At 29.3% G+C, this 18,827-nt stretch overlaps 2 protein-coding genes across 2 annotated transcripts; one reads left to right on the top strand and one right to left on the bottom strand.

Moving 5' to 3' along the window:
* Positions 1–3,262: 3,262 nt before the first annotated feature.
* On the bottom strand, positions 3,263–5,625 carry LOC130892628 (uncharacterized). The gene is made up of 4 exons (XM_057798134.1): positions 5,345–5,625; positions 4,995–5,157; positions 4,892–4,930; positions 3,263–3,777 (listed from the first exon to the last, which is right to left on the bottom strand). The coding sequence occupies exons 1-4, from the start codon at positions 5,577–5,579 to the stop codon at positions 3,354–3,356; spliced, it is 861 nt and encodes a 286-aa protein (XP_057654117.1). The 5' UTR covers positions 5,580–5,625; the 3' UTR covers positions 3,263–3,353.
* A 1,095-nt stretch (positions 5,626–6,720) lies between these two features.
* Positions 6,721–9,882, top strand: LOC130892786 (YY1-associated factor 2). The gene has a single exon (XM_057798404.1). The coding sequence runs from the start codon at positions 6,812–6,814 to the stop codon at positions 7,256–7,258; it is 447 nt and encodes a 148-aa protein (XP_057654387.1). The 5' UTR covers positions 6,721–6,811; the 3' UTR covers positions 7,259–9,882.
* Positions 9,883–18,827: the final 8,945 nt, after the last annotated feature.

Genomic DNA, 18,827 nt, shown 5'->3' with positions numbered 1-18,827 from the left:
AATTTCTTAAATTATAATTTTTTTTTAAACTTTAATAAACATACACCAGTATTTATTTAGGAGTTATAATAACAATAATAATCGAAAAAAATTATTAGTCGTATATCGACTTGATAAAATAATAATTTTATAATTTTAAGCAGCCGCTGATTTTGCTAAAATTTTTACCAAATCTTGTCCTCAATTAGAGAATGTAATCCCTAAAAGGATTTTTACCAATAAATCTCTGTTTGCTCCCCAGCCCACTTCAAACAATTTTACTAAATATTTCCGAACATATTGATTTTATTTATAAAAGTTTTAAATAATAAATGAAGCTCATAAAATTTGATTTCTACAAAGATATTTTGAGTGATAACAGCTAAAAAATTACGTAAAAATAAATAACAATAAATAAAACTTCGGAACTTTTTTTTTATTTTGGGCTATCTCTATTCGTAACAATAAAATTAATCTAATTTTGCGTTGCCCTTTTTATTCGTAACAAATCTTTGGTTTTGCGCTACCCTTTTATTGAAGTTAGTAAATTCAAGTCTTAGTGAGTCGTAACTGTGAAAATAATAGATTTACGTAAAAAACGGTAATAACCTTTTTTGTAAAGCTTTTTATAAGCTTCATTTTTTGTAGGAAATTTTTTTCTGTAAAATCAATATTTCCGGAGATATTTGGCAAACTCTTCATCAAAATTGGGGTAGGAAAGGGAGTTCATCTTTTCGGAACTACACCCTTAATTCGTTAATTTTTTTATGCTAAACAAAAAGAAAATATTATTCAAAAAGATATTTAACATGATTTTTGTTTTATTATATCAATTTTAATTATACACACATGTTACATTTACAATTTTGTGTTACAGTAGCGGCAACGCTGTTAAACACGTTCTCCGTAAGCAGACTAAAGGAGATATGCTGTTGCCGAGCAGGCAGCGGCAACTATTAAAGAGGATGTGTACATTCCACCATGCAGGATACGAGAAACGAAATTTTATGAAGGCTGGTTGTATCGTATTTACTTATCGGTTGTTAAAGGGAAATGAACTGTATGGCGTAAAAAATAAACGTCGGCTTCATACGAATATTTGCTCCTTTTGTTTTTAACCGCTTCAATTGTTTTTTTTTCTTTTATTGGATGTTACTGTTAGGGGATAATCGGACAGGAAACGGCTATAAGAAAAACACGTGTTGCTTTTTTCCTGTTTTAGAAACATCCACGACTGGCAACAGTAAATTTTGAGATGTAACGTACACAAAATATTTTGAGTGTATTCAATATTGTGAATTTTCCCCGTATTATTTCCGAATTAATCCAGTACGAATTCGCAAATATTCGCGAACACGACTAATTTAAAAATTTTTTTCCAATGTCTTCATCACATAAGTTTATGTTTTTATATTTACTGTACGGGATGTCCCAAGAATAAATGAGGTAAATCATCAGTTCATGCATTATATAAATTGTTACAATCTCATGTTACGGGAAAGTGCATTACTTTGCACTGGTGATTTCAGGTAAATTAGCAGTATTACTGCTTGGACTCCTCCCTATTAAACGGATTAGATATATTTAATACAAAATAGCTTGGCTGATGATTACGAGCTAATTTCCGTGAGGTAACTGTTCAAAATTGCTGTTATTTCAAATTTTAATTATTAAGTATGAAAAGGGTAGCGCGAAATCAGAATAATTTCAGAATTTTATTGTTACGAACAAAAATGGTAACGCAAAATTAAAAAATATCCTAATTTTGTCGTTACGAATGGAAATAGGAAGCGCAAAATGGAAATAATATTAGAAACTTTTTTCTAATGAAAACGGTGGCACATATTCAAAATATTTCAGCAATTTATTAATTATTAAGAATAAAAAGTGAAGCACAAAATCGAAGTATTATCAGGATTTAATTGTGGGTGGCGCAAAATCAAAACAATTTCGGGAAATTAAACTTGATTAGAGAAGAATTTTTACCGACAAGGTTTCGTTTGCCCACCAGCTCTGTTTTTTTGTCAATTTGACTAAATTCTTCGAAAATATTGATTTTAGAAAAAAGTTTCATACAAAAGATGAAGCTCATGGAAAGCTCTATAAAATAGGTTATATACATTTTTTACATAAGTCTATGCTTTTGGCAATGGAATATCAGAATTTTATTATTACTAATAAAAAAGGTAGCGCAAAATTCAGAATTTTATTATCATTAATCAAAAGGGTAGAGCGAAATTAAAATAGTTACAGAATGTTATTGTCACTGATCAAATGGGTAGCGCAAAATAATAACAAATACAGAATTTCATTTACTATTACGAATAAAAGGGATAGCATAAAACGAAATAATTTCATAATTTAATTTTTTTACGAATAAAAACAAAAGTTCAGATGTTATTGTTAATAATAAAAAGGGTAGCGCGAAATCGAAACAGTTTCAGAATTTTATTATTAGTAATAAAAAGGGTAGCGCGAAATCGAAATAGTTTCAGTATTTTATCGTCACTAATAAAAAAGGTAGCGCAAAATAACAACAGTTACAGAATTGCATTTATTATTACGAATAAAAGGCGTAGCGTAAAACCGAAATAATTTCAGAATTTGATTTTTTTACGAATAAAAACAAAAGTTCAGATGTTATTGTTAATAATAAAAAGGGTAGCGCGAAATCGAAATAGTTTCAGAATTTTATGGTTACAAATAAAAAAGGTAGCGCGAAATCGAAATAGTTTCAACATTTTATCGTCACTAATAACAAGGGGTGGCGCAAAACCAAATAATTTCAGAATTTTAATTTTTTACGAATAAAAAAAGTTCAGATGTTATTGTTAATAATAAAAAGGGTAGCGCGAAATCGAAACAGTTTCAGAATTTTATGGTTACAAATAAAAAAGGTAGCGCGAAATCGAAATAGTTTCAACATTTTATCGTCACTAATAACAAGGGGTGGCGCAAAACCAAATAATTTCAGAATTTTAATTTTTTACGAATAAAAAAAGTTCAGATGTTATTGTTAATAATAAAAAGGGTAGCGCGAAATCGAAACAGTTTCAGAATTTTATTATTATTAATAAAAAAGGTAGCGCGAAATCGAAATAGTTTCAGAATTTTATCGTCACTAATAAAAAGGTAGCGCAAAACCAAAAAATCATGAAAAAAGTAGAATAAAACTGAAGTAATTTTATACTGAGATCTGATGCGATGATAAATAATCGTGTGGATCGTTGAATGGGTCAGGGACGGACGAAATTAAACAACTTGGTATGATTAACAACAAAACCTTTATTTAAAAAAATTTTGAATACAACAACAAATTAGTCGAACAGTAATTCAATATATACAAAAAAAAATATTATTAAAAAAAAACGACATTACGAAACATCTTTCCCAACGTAACTTTGTAATACGCTCATTAATTGAAGTCTGACTTCCAAATTGACGTCGTCGGGTAATTTCCTCATAAAAGGAACCAAAGACATCAAAAATTTTTTATTCCCCATAGGATCGTCGGTTTTTTCCTCGTCTTGCGCATGCGCCATCTGCTCCAGCACCTGCGCCAACTTCTGATTCGCCGATTCTGCGCCGTCGTCTTTAGTTACATTCTGAGCCAGATTGTTCGGTTGCAGCTGGATCAGCTGCACGGGCTGCAAAGTACCGAACGACGGCATCGAATTCATACTCGGTGGGATTTTGACTGGTTTCGGAGCTATAGGAGGCGGGGATGACATTTGCAACAACGTTTCTTCTTCTAATTCATCTTTTGTTTCATTTATGTAGATTATATTGGAAGCGTTCCTGAAATATTTTTTTCTATACTCGAATTGTCGGTTTTGCCACTGTTTCCTCACCATTAGTCCAATTATTGAATCAGTAAAATTCAATTCGACTATTGAAATACTTTTTTTTTTCATTACAAGTAAATATTTCGAAAATTTCGTCATGAATATTTATTTCCTATCATCTCTGGAAAATAATTAAACTTGACAACGTTGCTACGAACCATTCTAATACGCTCCGTTTGGTATATCGTTCGTTATAACACATAGATTTTTAAAAATATATTTCCTATAATCTCTGAAGTAAAAATAAACTTTACAATAGCGCTATGAATTGTTTAAATTCGTTCCGTTTGTCGTGTCGATCATAACCTCATTTTAAATGACAATTAAAAGTATTTAGTTGAAAGAAATATCGTTAAATGTTTCACTGTTATCTTTTTCTGCGTGTAAAACAAAAAAAAAATATTTCACGAACTTCCTTAAATAAACATTTATTTCTGAAGTAGAATTAAACGTGGCAACATAGCTATAATTTCTGTATTGCACTCAGTTTGATTTATTGTCATGACGTTAGTTATATATCAAAATATTTACTTGTAAAATATAACGTTAAATATTTATTATTTATAATTATTTAAAATAAAATCGTTAAAAAGTTCACTTACAATAGTTAATTACAAATATTATCTTTTTTATGTATTGTAATTCCCGCGAAAATACCTTAACCTACAAGAATCCGTCCTGTTTATTATTGATGGAATAAGTTACAGCGTTGCCGCTTTTCATTTACGAAATATTTTAAATACGAATTTTAATGGTTTATTGAAATTTTATTAAAAAAAAATCATTTTTGATAATCTAATCTCTTTATTTGGCTCTCGATATTGATAAAATAAGACGGGACGTATTAGTTTTTTACCTGAATTACTATGAGCAAAAATATCATTATAAACGAGACATTCTGTATAGTACAAAAATTTGCGTAGGTATATTTGGCGTAAATTTGAAAAATAACTGGATGAAATTGAGAAAATATCATAATTGTCACTTCAAACGACAGTTACATGGAAATAAAAAAAAATTGAATTTGAAAATTTAAAAAAAAAATTATTATTGTATATTTTACTTACTTTCCTCCTAATTCCATTTCATCTTTAACATCCGCATTCCTATAAAGAAACACATTTATTTGCACTTTATTTTTTTTTATTAAATTTGCACAAAAAAACTCACTTTTTTGCAAAAGGTGCAAAAGGCTTGAGAAAACTCAATAAATCATAATAAATGTATTTCTTCCTTTTCAAAACTATCCCGTTATCCTCATCGTCCTTTTCTTTTTTCAATATCCTCATGAAGTTATCCTTAAGATTTTTCCATTTGAATTGAATTTCTTTAGCTGAAAAAATATGTTACACGTATTTTAAATATATCCGGCAACAGTGTTTAAAACTGTAGAGAAACGCCAAACGCCTCGATTGCGAATATACCAGCTTAAAATAATAAAGGCTGGTTGACATCAATAAATACAGCGTCAATGTTATAATCTATTTTTTATAATAAATGAATACTATAATAATATTCACCTATAGCTTCTCGTTCTACTTCATTACAACTTTCCCAACGTTGTTGTCCGTACAACTTTTCGGCTATAATTTCCCACGTCTTTTTCTTCATTTCAGATGTTAATTGTGTATGATTGGGATATTTGTTATCATAAAGTAACGGATATTTTTCTACTTCTTGTATTAAATCGGCAGCGTTCATTTTTCGAAGTATATCCATCTGTTGTACATCTGTAAATTTTAGGTTATGCGCCATATTTTGTCGCCACGAAACGCTCACGTTATTTTCACCACTGACATTGCTCGAGAACAAACGCCAAGCGATCGGCGTTGTACGCTAGCTGAGATTTGTTGTCGCAGATACATCAGTGGTGTCCCACTATATTTTTTTAATTTAACTTTTAATTTATTTAATAATGAAAATGTCAATTTTTGTCTGTTTTTTGAAATTGATTCTCTATCAAAGACACCATTAATCGTAACTTTTATAAAAGGAATTATATTTTATAACACATAAAATTCAATTTGAAAGTAGACTTCATTTAAATATATTCATTGAGGTCTTGTTAATCTTATTATAATACTAGTCAATTTACATAAATACATATATGTAGAATTTCTGTCGTAATGAATAATGCAATATGATAAATATTAAAAAGAACGTATATTATTTGGATATTATATACTTTTATTGACAAGGCTATTGAAATATTTAGAATTTATAGAGACTGTAAAATATGCCACAAAGCAGATCAGACATAAGGAAATTGTAGAATAAATGAAAATTTAAAGGAACAGAAGGAGCATAAATTATAAAATTGTACATCAATACATAAATGTACATATACAACATACATAAATAATGAATAACAGATATTTTCGTGAGAATTGGAACAATTGCTATACAATAAATCGAAAGCTTCTTTCTATTATCTAAACAGTTACTTCACTATATAAATAAAAAATAAAGAAACTCATAATTCCGGATTTTTTTAAATACAATAAACTTAAAAACATTATATTAAGTATTATTTTATTCAGATATTTAGATTATTCAACGTACTAAAGCTTTTGATTATTCCGAAAAGGATTTTCAATATTTTTATATATGTATTCATTAATTTGAAATAATAAATATGTTGTTTATTTATTTTTACCCGCCGCTGAAATCCCTTGCCTTCTACACATACCTAACTTTACATCGTTGCCACATTACTTTACATTATTCAAAATCGATGGATTTAAAATATGATAGAATATAAAGTATTAGAGAAACTGTTGTATAGATTTATTAATAATATGTTGTTGAGTGTCCCGATACAAAATTAGAAATTATTTCGTACAAAAATTCTATTTGAACCGTCAATTTTGTGTTGAATAATAGCGACAACACTGCCGCTCAAACGACAGCAAGTAAACATGGCGCCATGAGTGAAAAGCAGTTGTCAACTTATATAAAAATAAGTGATTCTTTTAGTTTATATTAACATGGATAATAAAAAAAGTCCTATACGTAGAGCAAAACGTTCAGCAAAAGTGTTGGAAGATAATTTCTGGGACTGCAGTGTGTGTACGTTTAGAAACACGGCGGAAGCTTTCAAATGTTTGATGTGTGATGTTAGAAAAGGAACTTCGACTCGTAAACCTAGAATAAATCCACAATTAGTGGCACAACAGGTAGCCAGTCAATTTCTACCAGCAACCAGTAACCAAAAAAAGGAGAAAAAAGATAAGAAATCTCTCAAGAAGCGTCGTCATCCACCCCGATTGAAAAATATCGATAGGAGCAGTGCTCAAACAAGGGAAGTTACAGTTAATAGTGTTACAGTTGTTATTACAGAATATAAACCAAAAATTAAAACTGCCGAAACTATATCTAGTAGTAGTTCTTCGGATCATGGGTCACAGTCGGAATCCAGCATGGACGCGAGGTGAATTTCATTGAAAAACTGCACTTGTATGTATATGTATATATATATCTGAGTGGTATATTGTAGGGTGCAGTGACTCTATTATCGAGGACAATGACTTGTGACCTCAGGTAATAATGCATTTTGAGAAAAAATTGAATTATAAATTATTTTTTTGTATAAAAGTTGACATTTATTATAAGAGAATATAGAAATTTACATTTCATAGTATAATTATAATAAGTTTCAAAGTTACTATTAATATTTTGTATAGGTACGTGATTTTTCTAACCTATAAAGGTTCGTAGCATCGCATTCATTTATAAAATTCATATTTAAGCTTTAAATTTCACCCTTGGAATGGAAAAATTGTTTTTTTTTAACAATAAGTATTTAACTGTGTTTTTTATTAAAAAAAATCCAGAAAAACAATATAATTATGATTAAAAATCGTTAATATGATTCTAATTAATTATTTAGAAGTATTTTTCGACCGTCTAATCATTATTATTGCCAACCTGAAACTCAATTAACCATTTTTAGTAAATTTTTTGATATATCTAATCATCAATTTACTATGTTGATAAGTAGACATGTTCCTTCAAAAAATATTGTCTTTATTTAACAAATTTATTTATTCAAACATTACTTATAACACATAAGTAGCCGAGGTTTTGTTGAATACCATTCGGAATAAGTATTTTTCAAAATTTACACATTTCGGAAAGTAATTTTTGACTTTTGAGTAATTGTAGGGTTTCATTGAAGCTTTATTATAATTTTTCTTTGAAAAAATCGCATGCTGAAGGACTTTAAATGTATAATATTAATTATTTTAATACCGATTCGAAACTAACCTCAAAAATGTAACTTAAATTGATGTAGGGTCCATTGGGGTGATAATAAGATGTAACAAAAATTATTATTTTGTTCGATTTGGTACTACAAATTAATTTGAGAAGTTTTTTAATGAAATTAAGAAAATAAAACAAGAAATTGCTTTTAAATTAAATTATAAGTGAAATATTGAAATAAAATATCTTTTTTTTTTAATTTGAAGTGATTTTATCAATTTCTTTGTTAACTAGGAGGTGGAAATGTTATTAAACTTCATATATATATATATATATTAAATGACGTGGAAAACTAGATGGTTTAACAATTTTTAGTATACAATATAATCATCACAGCGAGTCAGTTCTACGACAAACCACACTCGTATTTATATACATTTTGTCAATTGCTGAGGAGATAATGCTGGTTATTATTCATCCTAATTTCTCGAACTTGTTATTTATATTGTCGTCGACGCAACCTTCGTTAACTGCGGGTGATTTTCATCCCCCTAGTTTTTTCAGTTTTAAATCACCACACCTGTTAATTTTGATTGATAAAATGTACTGGGTGCGCAACTAAGAACTGATATTCCAGTAACGGATTATTTACAGCATTTGGGAAAAAAAATTATAACAAAAATGGCCCCGAAAAATGCGTGGAAATTATTTACACAATTTCAGATCTATTACTTTGAAAATAAGTGAATTTTTTCAAATATTACCCAAATTAAGTAGCATTTTATATGAAATAATCGAATTCTTCAAAAAATTCCGCGCATTTTTCCCCCTACAAGTTTCAATTTATCTCTTCAAATAAACGATAGGGGAGAGTGGGAACGTTTTTTTTTCAAAAATTGATTGTAACTCCGGTTCTGCTTAATCGATTTTTATGAACTTGATGTCGTTCGAAAGAACTTTTATCCAGCAATACGTAATATATAAATTCCACGCTATTTAATTATAAAAGGGAATGCTAGAGGGCGTTGTTTCATATCTTCTAAATATTGTGATTTCTCTTTACAAATTTAACTGAATTATTAAAGTTTGAGTAGGTTTTTAAAAAGTGAGTTTAATTAACGTTAAATTAGCGAAAACCGAATGTCGATATCTTTTTTTCTTCTCGAGATATCTTAAGAAATATTTTATTAGCTTCGTTCATTATAGAAATTAGATATATACGCATTAAATATTAAAATAGTATAAAAACTAATTCAGAATAATGTGGATGACGATTTTTTTTTGAGGCATTTTCGTCGTTTGACGTCCATATATTGTTTCTACTTTGTCAAGAAGCGGTCGATTAGGTTAAAAACCGTTTCGGATTTATATTAGTCGCGTTCAGTACAATTTGTAATGAAAAAACAAACAAAACAACACAAAAAAAATGATTTCAGTTTTACTATTTATCCACAAGGTCACTTTTTTAATATCACCCAATCGACCCTACGAATTGATCATCAATTAACTATTTATTTGTGTATATAATTGAATTGATACTAGATACTATATGGTACTAGGTGATAGAAGTTTGATTTGCTCAATATATTTCGTATCTCTAAAAGATTTTGACACCTTTCAACTGTCAATTCCTGTCAAAGTTCGATTTTCATCATTTTCGACATATTTTATGTGTCTGAGTCACGTTTTGAGATGTTTTTGGTCATTTTTAATAAATTTTATGCATAAACTAGTCGAATAAATGTCTCTTGTTATGTTTTTTGCGAAATAGAAGGTCCAAATTGGTCGTTTTATTATTATATCAGTTCGAATCTTTTAGAGGCACCCTCGTATATTCAATAAATTTATAATTTGAGTAGTGTTTTCGCATTTATGTCCACTGCCTATAAAAAAATATACCAAAAGTTGTTCAAATAATTTTTTTACTCATAGATTTAAATGATTCGTAAAAATTATTCTTGGCCACCCTATATAAATTAAATTTTATAATTATTTAACTGGCCCCGGTATAATTTATTCGAAAACGTAATCGTTATATCAAAAATATTTTCCGTAATATTAGCTTAGGACGTTTGTTTTCAAATTGCTGATGATCCAAAAAAATTTCTATTTCGAAAATACACTACACAACAATTCCAATGAATTAGTATTTTTAGAAATGTTTTTTTTTCATTTTATGGGTAAAAATATCGATATTTTACTATTTTTTCCACATAACCTAAATTTTTGACATGACAAACAATTTTTTTGTATACTTATATGAAAATTCAATAAAATTCTCTAATGTTCCATTTTCATATGAAAACAAAATTGAATAAAATATACCTTATTATAAATGCGTTTTATTAATACCAATAAATTCTTTACATCCTAAAAAAACCATAACATAGAACTTAAATTTACTGAAAACGTGGCAACTCCGCGCGAATCTACAACTGGAATGAGTAGTGTCACTTAGCCGCCATTTATATAAAACAATTATTAGTAATTCAACATTCATTTTATTGGACTAAATAGTGATAATAACATATTAAAAACTACAGTTAATAAAAAATATTTCTTGTTAAAAAGTCGTTTAACAATTTTTTTTATTTTAACCTTTCGAAATTCGTAGTTAAATTTATCAAAACGATGATGTAATCAGCCGACTTCGAGGTAGGTCTCGTTCGGACAAGATCGGCTCATTCGCAAGTAACATCCGAATATTTGAAAACAAGGTTCCAAAATTTTGGGGAGATATGGTATTTTCAGGGATATTTATTCCTCAAATATTCATTTCTTTATTTCAAATCAAGTAAAATAAAAGTGTAAGCAATGGGATAATCTAATCTAACGAATCAAAATAATTTTTACATAAACTGCATTTGCGATATCTACTGTGATTGCTTGTTACTAAGAGAGCAGAGATTTCTAACATAATCAGTGTAAAAATATTTAATTATTTATTTTTTATTAAAAAAAAACCATAACATTGAACCTAAATTTACTAAAAACGTGGCAACTCCGCGCGAATCTACAACTGGAATGAGTAGTGTCACTCAGTCGCCATTTATATAACAGAATTATTAGTAATTCAACATTCATTTTATTGGACTAAATAGTGATAATGACGAATTAAAAACCACAGTTACTAAAAAATATTTCTTAGTTAAAAATTTGTTTAACAATTTTTTTTATTCTAACCTTTTGAAATTCGTGTTAGATTTATCAAAACGATGATGTAATCAGCCGATTCGAGGTACGTCTCGTTCGGACAAGATCGGCTCATTCGCAAGTAACATTCGAATATTTGAAAACAGGGTTTCCAAATTTAGAGGAGAAAATTTAAGATATGGTATTTTTAGGGATAATAATTTCTCAAATATTCATTTCTTTATTTCAAATCAAGCAAAATAAAAGTGTAAGCACTAGGATAATCTAATGTAGCGAATCAAAATAATTTTTACATCAACTGCGATTGCTTGTTACTAAGAGTTCAGAGATGAATAAAATACGACGCGCATTCCTGCATGATTTCTAACATAAACAGTGTAAAAATATTTAATTATTTATTTTATATATTAATAATTATTTTTAGGTATAATCTTTAGTGATTACGGGAGATTTAGATTGAGGATTTAGGGAGATACATTTTTGAGGGTTGGGAACACTGTTTGGACGTCTACCAAAATAGACAGAATGACACCTGCTTACTATGTTAATTAAATTACGTTATTATAACAAAATATGTCGATTATACGTATACGGGGTATAGTCCAGAATTATTCCACATTATTTTTAAACAATATGATTCTAATTATTAAAAAAACATTGTTTCGAGTCTCTATTTGCAGTGTGTTGAACATTTTTGAAGACTAGTTACTTTTAAATTGCGTCTTATTTGTTGAATAGTACTCGTATATATATATGACGGGGTTATATTTTTTTCAATCACCCTATATAATTCCGGTTTTTAACGAAAATATACGAAAGCGTGTTTTAATTTTGGGGTACGTTCCCTAGTTTTATATAAAGTCGATTCCCATAGCGTTTTCGTTCCGGTATGCGTATTTCTAAAAGAAAAATGGACGTTCCGCTAACGGCATCTATACCGTCGCCGAAGGCTGATGCGGAACGAGTCGGTGAACGTTCTCGTAGAGGACCGACAAAGGTCCGTTGTCAAGGAAACTGCAGCACATTTGCAACTACAAAAAATTGATGACGTCATACAATATTTACGAGATTTAAAGTTATAGTGATATAAATAAGTTTGGGGGTAGAAAATAATAAGAATCACTCCCAAAATTAATTATTTAAAAAATATAATGATATAAGAAAAAAATTCTGATAAAGTCTTGAAATTTTTCATAGAATCACTTTTGACGTATTTGAAATGGAAAGAGATTTACAAAGTTAACCAACTCGTTCACTGACATAGACAGCGAAGCCGGTCCTGTTGTGTTAATAAAATCTAAATTTTGGCGGACGCGCCGGGTCCAAACTGGTTCTAACGTTCTGGATATGATTGAATGAATTACGTCACACGAATTTTAGTACTTTTAAACCACCCCCACCAATTTTTTTTTGTTAAGAAATTTTACATAATAAACTTTTTTTTAAAAAAAAAATGTCTCCCAAAATTGTGTAACGGCAAGTGAGGTATGGAGCCAAAGGAATACGACGAGATCCCGCACGAGCGAACAGGCGGCAGCGGGCGGCCCAGTGACAAGTGCTACCCCCTACCCAATCGTCCCCGATCCCTTTCCCGGCGCCACCCGACTACCCACCAGCCGCCCCCGACGGACAACTTTTTATGTTGTGTGTACTAAAGGGGATAGTACGAAACGAGACCACCTTAAAGAGATAGACTATAACGTAAAAATAGGAAAGGAAATTTCTATTTATTTGGAAAAAAATACCAAACGTTCTTGGAAAATACGTTAAAATTATGATTCATTTAAAAAAATCGATTTTTCATCATATTATCTTATGGTGTATTCACCCTCGTCAAAATTTGTCACACCTACAGGCGAAGACATTGTTTTAGAGCAAAAAAAGAAGAAGAAAAAACTTAAAGATGCCATTATTGCTTCAATAAAACAATAGAAATTACTCCAAATTATAAATTATTTCCCTCATCAACTGATATCTATACTATTTTCTTTATATCGTAATGGTAATTTATTTAATCAAGAAATTTTACTACATTTGACAACATATTACAAACTGCTTCTAGTAATCTAACGAATTGTCAAAATGGCCGCCGTGGGGTAAATAAATGATTCTGGTTGCAGATTTATTTGTTAGTTTCAAGACATTATTTTCAGTTTTATTCCGAAAGACCTTCTAAAATAGTTGCTATTTAAACAAGTACGAAATTTCCTTCCGGTAACGTGGTTTTCTTGGTACTTTTCGACTATACAATGTTGTACGTTGTGTACTATCTATTTAAGATTTTTTTTTATTCATAAACGTATAATTGAATGAAAAATCATTGTGAAAATGCATCAAAGAATAAACCAAAACATCACTTTTACTTGTAAAACAAAAAAAAATCATAAATCATTAGTATAAAATGTCCAGCCCAGTTTTCCGGATAGGAATATCCACATTTTCCGCCGTTCCGACATATCTCCTTTAACAAATGGTTAGAGAGAGAGGAATCGTGTGAAAAACGAACAGACGCAGATAGATATATAGTAAAATAGGGTTGAAGTTTAGTCCAGGAAAAATTAGTTTAGAATCTGAATTTTCTATAATATTGCATTGAAATAAATATTATCGAAACCGTCACTTGTATTTAAAAGAAGAAATTATATTTGTATTAAGCCAACCAAAATGCAGGACCAGAATTTCAGTTCGAAACTTTGTTGGATAATGTTATTATCTGCGTACACAATTTCTATTTACACATATTTTATCAATTAAATAAATATTAAATGTTTACACAAATACAACGCCCTTAAATATAGATAACACTTTATACATTATCATATAAATTGTGTTTATACTAACAGTAGTTTAAGTTTTCATCGGAATACGAATAGTATATTTAATAATTACATAACATAATGTACCTCACAGTTTTATTCTTATTTACTTACGAAATCTTTCGTTTTATTCACGTATATTTAAATATTAGATAACTACATTTATTAATTGACAGTACCACGCTCCTAATAGTAGGCAATACATTATACATTTCCATAATAACTCACAATACTGTAGAATTTATGTGTCCGATTTGTTTTAAATTATTATTAAAGAAAACAACATACTAATTTTTCGAGATTACTTTACACAAAATTTAAATATTTTTGATTAAAAATTATGAAACTAGTTTAGCTAAACCAATATTTCCTGGTTTACGTAAAATGGAAAATAGGGAAGAAACCTAAGAGAGAGAGAGAGAGAGGGAAAGAGACGCCTATTCCAATCTGCCAACGTATTAAACAGAGATAAATTTTTAGTAACAACCCCATAAGACCGACAAAGTTAGATTTATAATATAGAATGAAAGGATATAAAAAAATATACGTGGTTAAAAAAAATTAAACTATTTTCTTAAATAACAAAATATCTATTAAAAATTAATATTTATTCGATTTGATATCACTTGAAAAGTAGAACGTTGAAAGGAGATATCAGTCGCATACGCATAATTATTCACAATTTCCAGTTATGAACGTAATTTTAAAATTATGTCAACGATAACTTAAACGTTCGACGTACATTTGGATAATTATTATACATGATCACGTACATGGTGGTCCATCAGAATATATAAATTATCGTTAGAAAACGATGAAGATTTGACAGAAGTTTCCGCCAAGGTTGATAGAGGATAGGTTGCCCGATCCACGCGTGACGTCATCTGTTAAAAACCGACATACGAAAACATAGGAATAGTACGGTTTTTGTCGATTTATTTAACAGTCTTTTGAGATAAATATAATACCGAATATAATATAATACAATCAGACAAAAAATATATAAAATATGTCACATTATACAGGGTGCTCCGTTCCCAATTTAATTTTGTTAGATTTTGCTCGCGCCCACGTTAACGGGCGACCTATTCCCTACCAACCTTGAGTTTCCGCCATGTTTCTAATGTCATATGTCAAAAATTTTTATGTCTAGAAAATAATAATTAGAAAAGACTTATAAATAACGACTTGATTTTAATTGGTATTGTATCGTGTTTTACGATTTATTTCGTTTTCAATATTATACACTCTATAGATATACTAACGTCAAAGATCAAACTTAATCTAAGTTCATAGAAGTTTATGTTTTTAAATAGAATAGTATTCAATGATTCAATGATATTTTATATATACCAGTGTATCCAAAATCACGTGCATTCTGGATTTATAAAGTTACACGTATTTTAAACCATATATACCATAAAAACTAATGGCCAAAAAGTTGATTTGCACACCAAAGCTTACGGAAACAACATTTGTTGACCGCACAGCGGCCATTTTTGATTCGGCATCAGCTGATTTTGACAGTTCGTTATATACCCAAACGAGGGGATTTAAATTAAAAAAAGTACATCGCTTGGCAAGTTTGTAGTCGAAATTAGCCTATTTTGAAGTAGATAATGAAGATTATGTACTAAAATATTTAAAAATGTGATTTTTTATTATTAGTCCAGGTCAAATTTGAAAAAATTGTAATTTGAGATCATTTTGAATATAAATAAAATCATTCTCATAAAAATACTTGTCTTTTTGTATCTCCCTCGTATATAAAAATACCCATAGAGCTGAATTTTATGGAGACCTTGAGTTTATCATTCGAAATAAATTCCGAGAAGTTCCCGTCTGTGTTATGTGTGTTAAAAAAGTTATTTCAGGTTGAAAGTTTGTGGGCTTTTTTAATTTTTTCGTAAACAGTGAGTTTTGTCAAAAAATTTGTACAGACAACATAAAATTATCAACAGAATTTATTCTTATACTTTTTTTTTTGTCATATCGCGATTGTAAGTTAAAAAAAATACTTTATATATGTATGTCTTGATCTAATTGTTTGAAACTTTACGTCTACAAGAAATAAATCAGAAAATACTGATTTTAGAGAAAAAAGTTTTTGTCAGAAAATGAAGTTCATAAAAAGCTTTATAAAAAAGATTATATAGATTTTTTACGTAAACCTATTATTTTAACTGTTATAACCCAAAATGTCTCGGCCGATGTCAAATCTACTAACTTAACCTAACTTAATCTTAAAGTGGTAAGCGTGAATTTGTCTCAGTCGTAACAGCCAAAATAATAGGTTTACGTAAAAAATGTATTTAACCTTTTTTGTAGAGCTTTTCATGAACTCCATTCTTTATTAAAAACTTTTTTCTTGAAAATAGATATTTTCGAAGATAATAGTAAAATTATAATAACATTGAAAGGTGCTGGGGGTAAACGGTTTCCAAAATCCTTTTGGAGATTATTTTCTCTAATTAAGGTCAAGCTATGGCGAAAAATTTAGCAGAATAGTTTTTCTTCACTATCAATTAATTAATGAATTATTTTGTTCAGTGTATATTCCTTAAAGTTGTTGTTTTCGTTATAAAAATTTTTTTACTATAATTATTTATTAGCAGTTTTATCCCTTGAGATTGTTAGTTTGTTCAGTTGCTTATAACTAAAATAAATAAAGAAACTTTTGTCGATCTTTTATATATCTGGATTTCATCTGTCCTTGAAGCAAATGCTCACCGGAACCAGATGTCCTGCGACTGCAGAATATTCCTGATGTATTTATGAACAACGAACGTACCTAAGATTTTTATAAAAGGCTATTTCTAATATAAAAAATAATATATATTTAATAACCGTATTTTACTCGGTACGAAACGTAGATGTAGAGAACATTTAGAGGTGAATAGTTAGTCTAAAGAAGTTCCTCTTAAATTTAAACCATATAATTAATATAATTGCTCGTAGGCGTCTGGGAAAAGATGGCGACTCAACGCTGCAGACTTACATACATGCTATGCGCATGTCGAATAATGGAACATGCTCAAAATCCCAATTGTATACATAGATGTTGAATATAACAATTAAATATTTTGAAGAATAATTAGAATTTTTATTTATTTAAAATAATATATGTATATACTTATAAATAATACATAATAACAAATGGAAAAAAAAATTAACCGTGCGTGATTCGAACTCACGACATGAAAATTATTATTCCAAGCTTGCGGAAGATGGAGCTTCTCCCACTACATTAGCAACGCTTGCGCATAACTGATCGAGTCTGAATAAGTGAGATGGAAGAATATGCTTATCAATTACTAGCATCCATTTTTTTATCCCATTGCATTTTGCTGTATAATATTATTCGATTTAATGGAACAACTACTTCTACTTCTAAATCAGTTTGGTGGCATCGACCTTTAGGACGAAAATGATATTTTTAAATTCGTTCCCGTGAGCCCGTATAATGTAACGCGCATGTACTTAATAGTAGTCTCACCTTATCCCACCAGCTGTTTCATATACCTACCTACGTAAAATTCGTTTTACATATTATAATGAAACTAGGGGCGACATATATATTTCCAATATAATGAGGACGGATTTCAAATGATAAGACAAAATAATTTTTTTTTTCGAGTTCTGGAAAAATTTGTTAATAGTAAGGCGTGCAACGTAAACATATCATTCGAAGGGCAACAACCACCGTAGCTAGGGGTGAAGACGAACCGTCATATATTGCACTTGCAGTAAGCCGGGGGTGTTGCACACCCTCCTGTAGGATTCCCGGTGCAGCGCCACAATGATTGATGGTAGCTAGCAGGGGAAACACTACCCCTAGAAGATAAATTGCACCCTTTGGCTTCGACCCTTTTTATTAAATAATATATGGGCTGAGGTGACTAAAAATATTTTGAGGAAAAATAGTATTTTATATATGTTTTAAAGAAATTTTTTTTAATTTAGATTTGGCAATAATGATCGTTACTACACGTATGTCAATCACCTCATTAGAAAGAGAACATGGATGTCTACGTGGTTATTTTTCTAGAAAAACCATTTAATGATGTTATTCACTTTCTGTTCATGTTTCTAATTATAAATTGTTATGTTTTAATTATTTAGAAACTTATTTTTTTGAAAGACAATGCTCTCAACATGCAATCAAGTGTATCATAACTCTAAATCTAGACTGTGGAAACTTATGTTCGCTTTTGAACAACGTTGTCAGATTGTCAAAATAGTTTATAAATTAAGAAATTGTAAAATATTTAATATAAAAGTGAATTATATGTAATAAAACTTAAAAAATAGAAGTTTTAGTTGTTCTGTGACGTGTGCATATAACTACCAGTAGTTATAGGAGTATAATAGGATCGTTAGTGGAAGAATTCATATTGAGAAAATATTGTGAACAAGCATGCGTATTTGAAACGCTCAGAAAATATTTATAATTTATTCGGAATGTTTTTAAATTATGTTCTGCGAACAAAGCCGAAATGAAACCTCGGGGAAATCATCTTCTAAATGTTGGTACTCGTGTAGTATCAGTTTTCGGTGTTGTCGGATTTATTATTGTAAAATCATACAGCTGTGTAGAAAAAATTTATTGTGTTTTTCTTTCGAATTTTATGTATAACTAACTATCGTGTGAAATATAATGGTATTTTAACTATTTAAGAAGAGTTTAGAACACTGCGTCGTGATGAAAAAGTTTTATTAAATAACTGCGAGATATAGTATCCCTAATAACTTATTTTAAAAATCACGATAACTGTAACTATTTTTATAAGCAATGTAAGTTAATAAATAGCTTTTAAAATACACTATTAGG

Source organism: Diorhabda carinulata, chromosome 4 (assembly GCF_026250575.1).
Source record: "Diorhabda carinulata isolate Delta chromosome 4, icDioCari1.1, whole genome shotgun sequence".
NCBI classification, from domain to species: Eukaryota; Metazoa; Arthropoda; class Insecta; order Coleoptera; family Chrysomelidae; genus Diorhabda; species Diorhabda carinulata.
The sequence above is the reverse complement of the archived record's forward strand: the minus strand, read 5'-3'. Positions and strand labels throughout refer to the sequence as shown.

What these genes read in the sequence shown, in the direction of transcription:
- LOC130892628 (XM_057798134.1), bottom strand. Translation starts at nt 5,579, where the DNA reads ATGGCGCATAACCTAAAATTTACAGATGTACAACAGATGGATATACTT. An exon ending in AGTAGAACGAGAAGCTATAG is followed by an intron (nt 5,158 to 5,344) that starts GTGAATATTATT and finishes ATATTTTTTCAG; the next exon opens with CTAAAGAAATTCAATTCAAA. An exon ending in GAAATGGAATTAGGAGGAAA is followed by an intron (nt 3,778 to 4,891) that starts GTAAGTAAAATA and finishes AAAATATTTCAG; the next exon opens with GAACGCTTCCAATATAATCT.
- LOC130892786 (XM_057798404.1), top strand. Translation starts at nt 6,812, where the DNA reads ATGGATAATAAAAAAAGTCCTATACGTAGAGCAAAACGTTCAGCAAAA.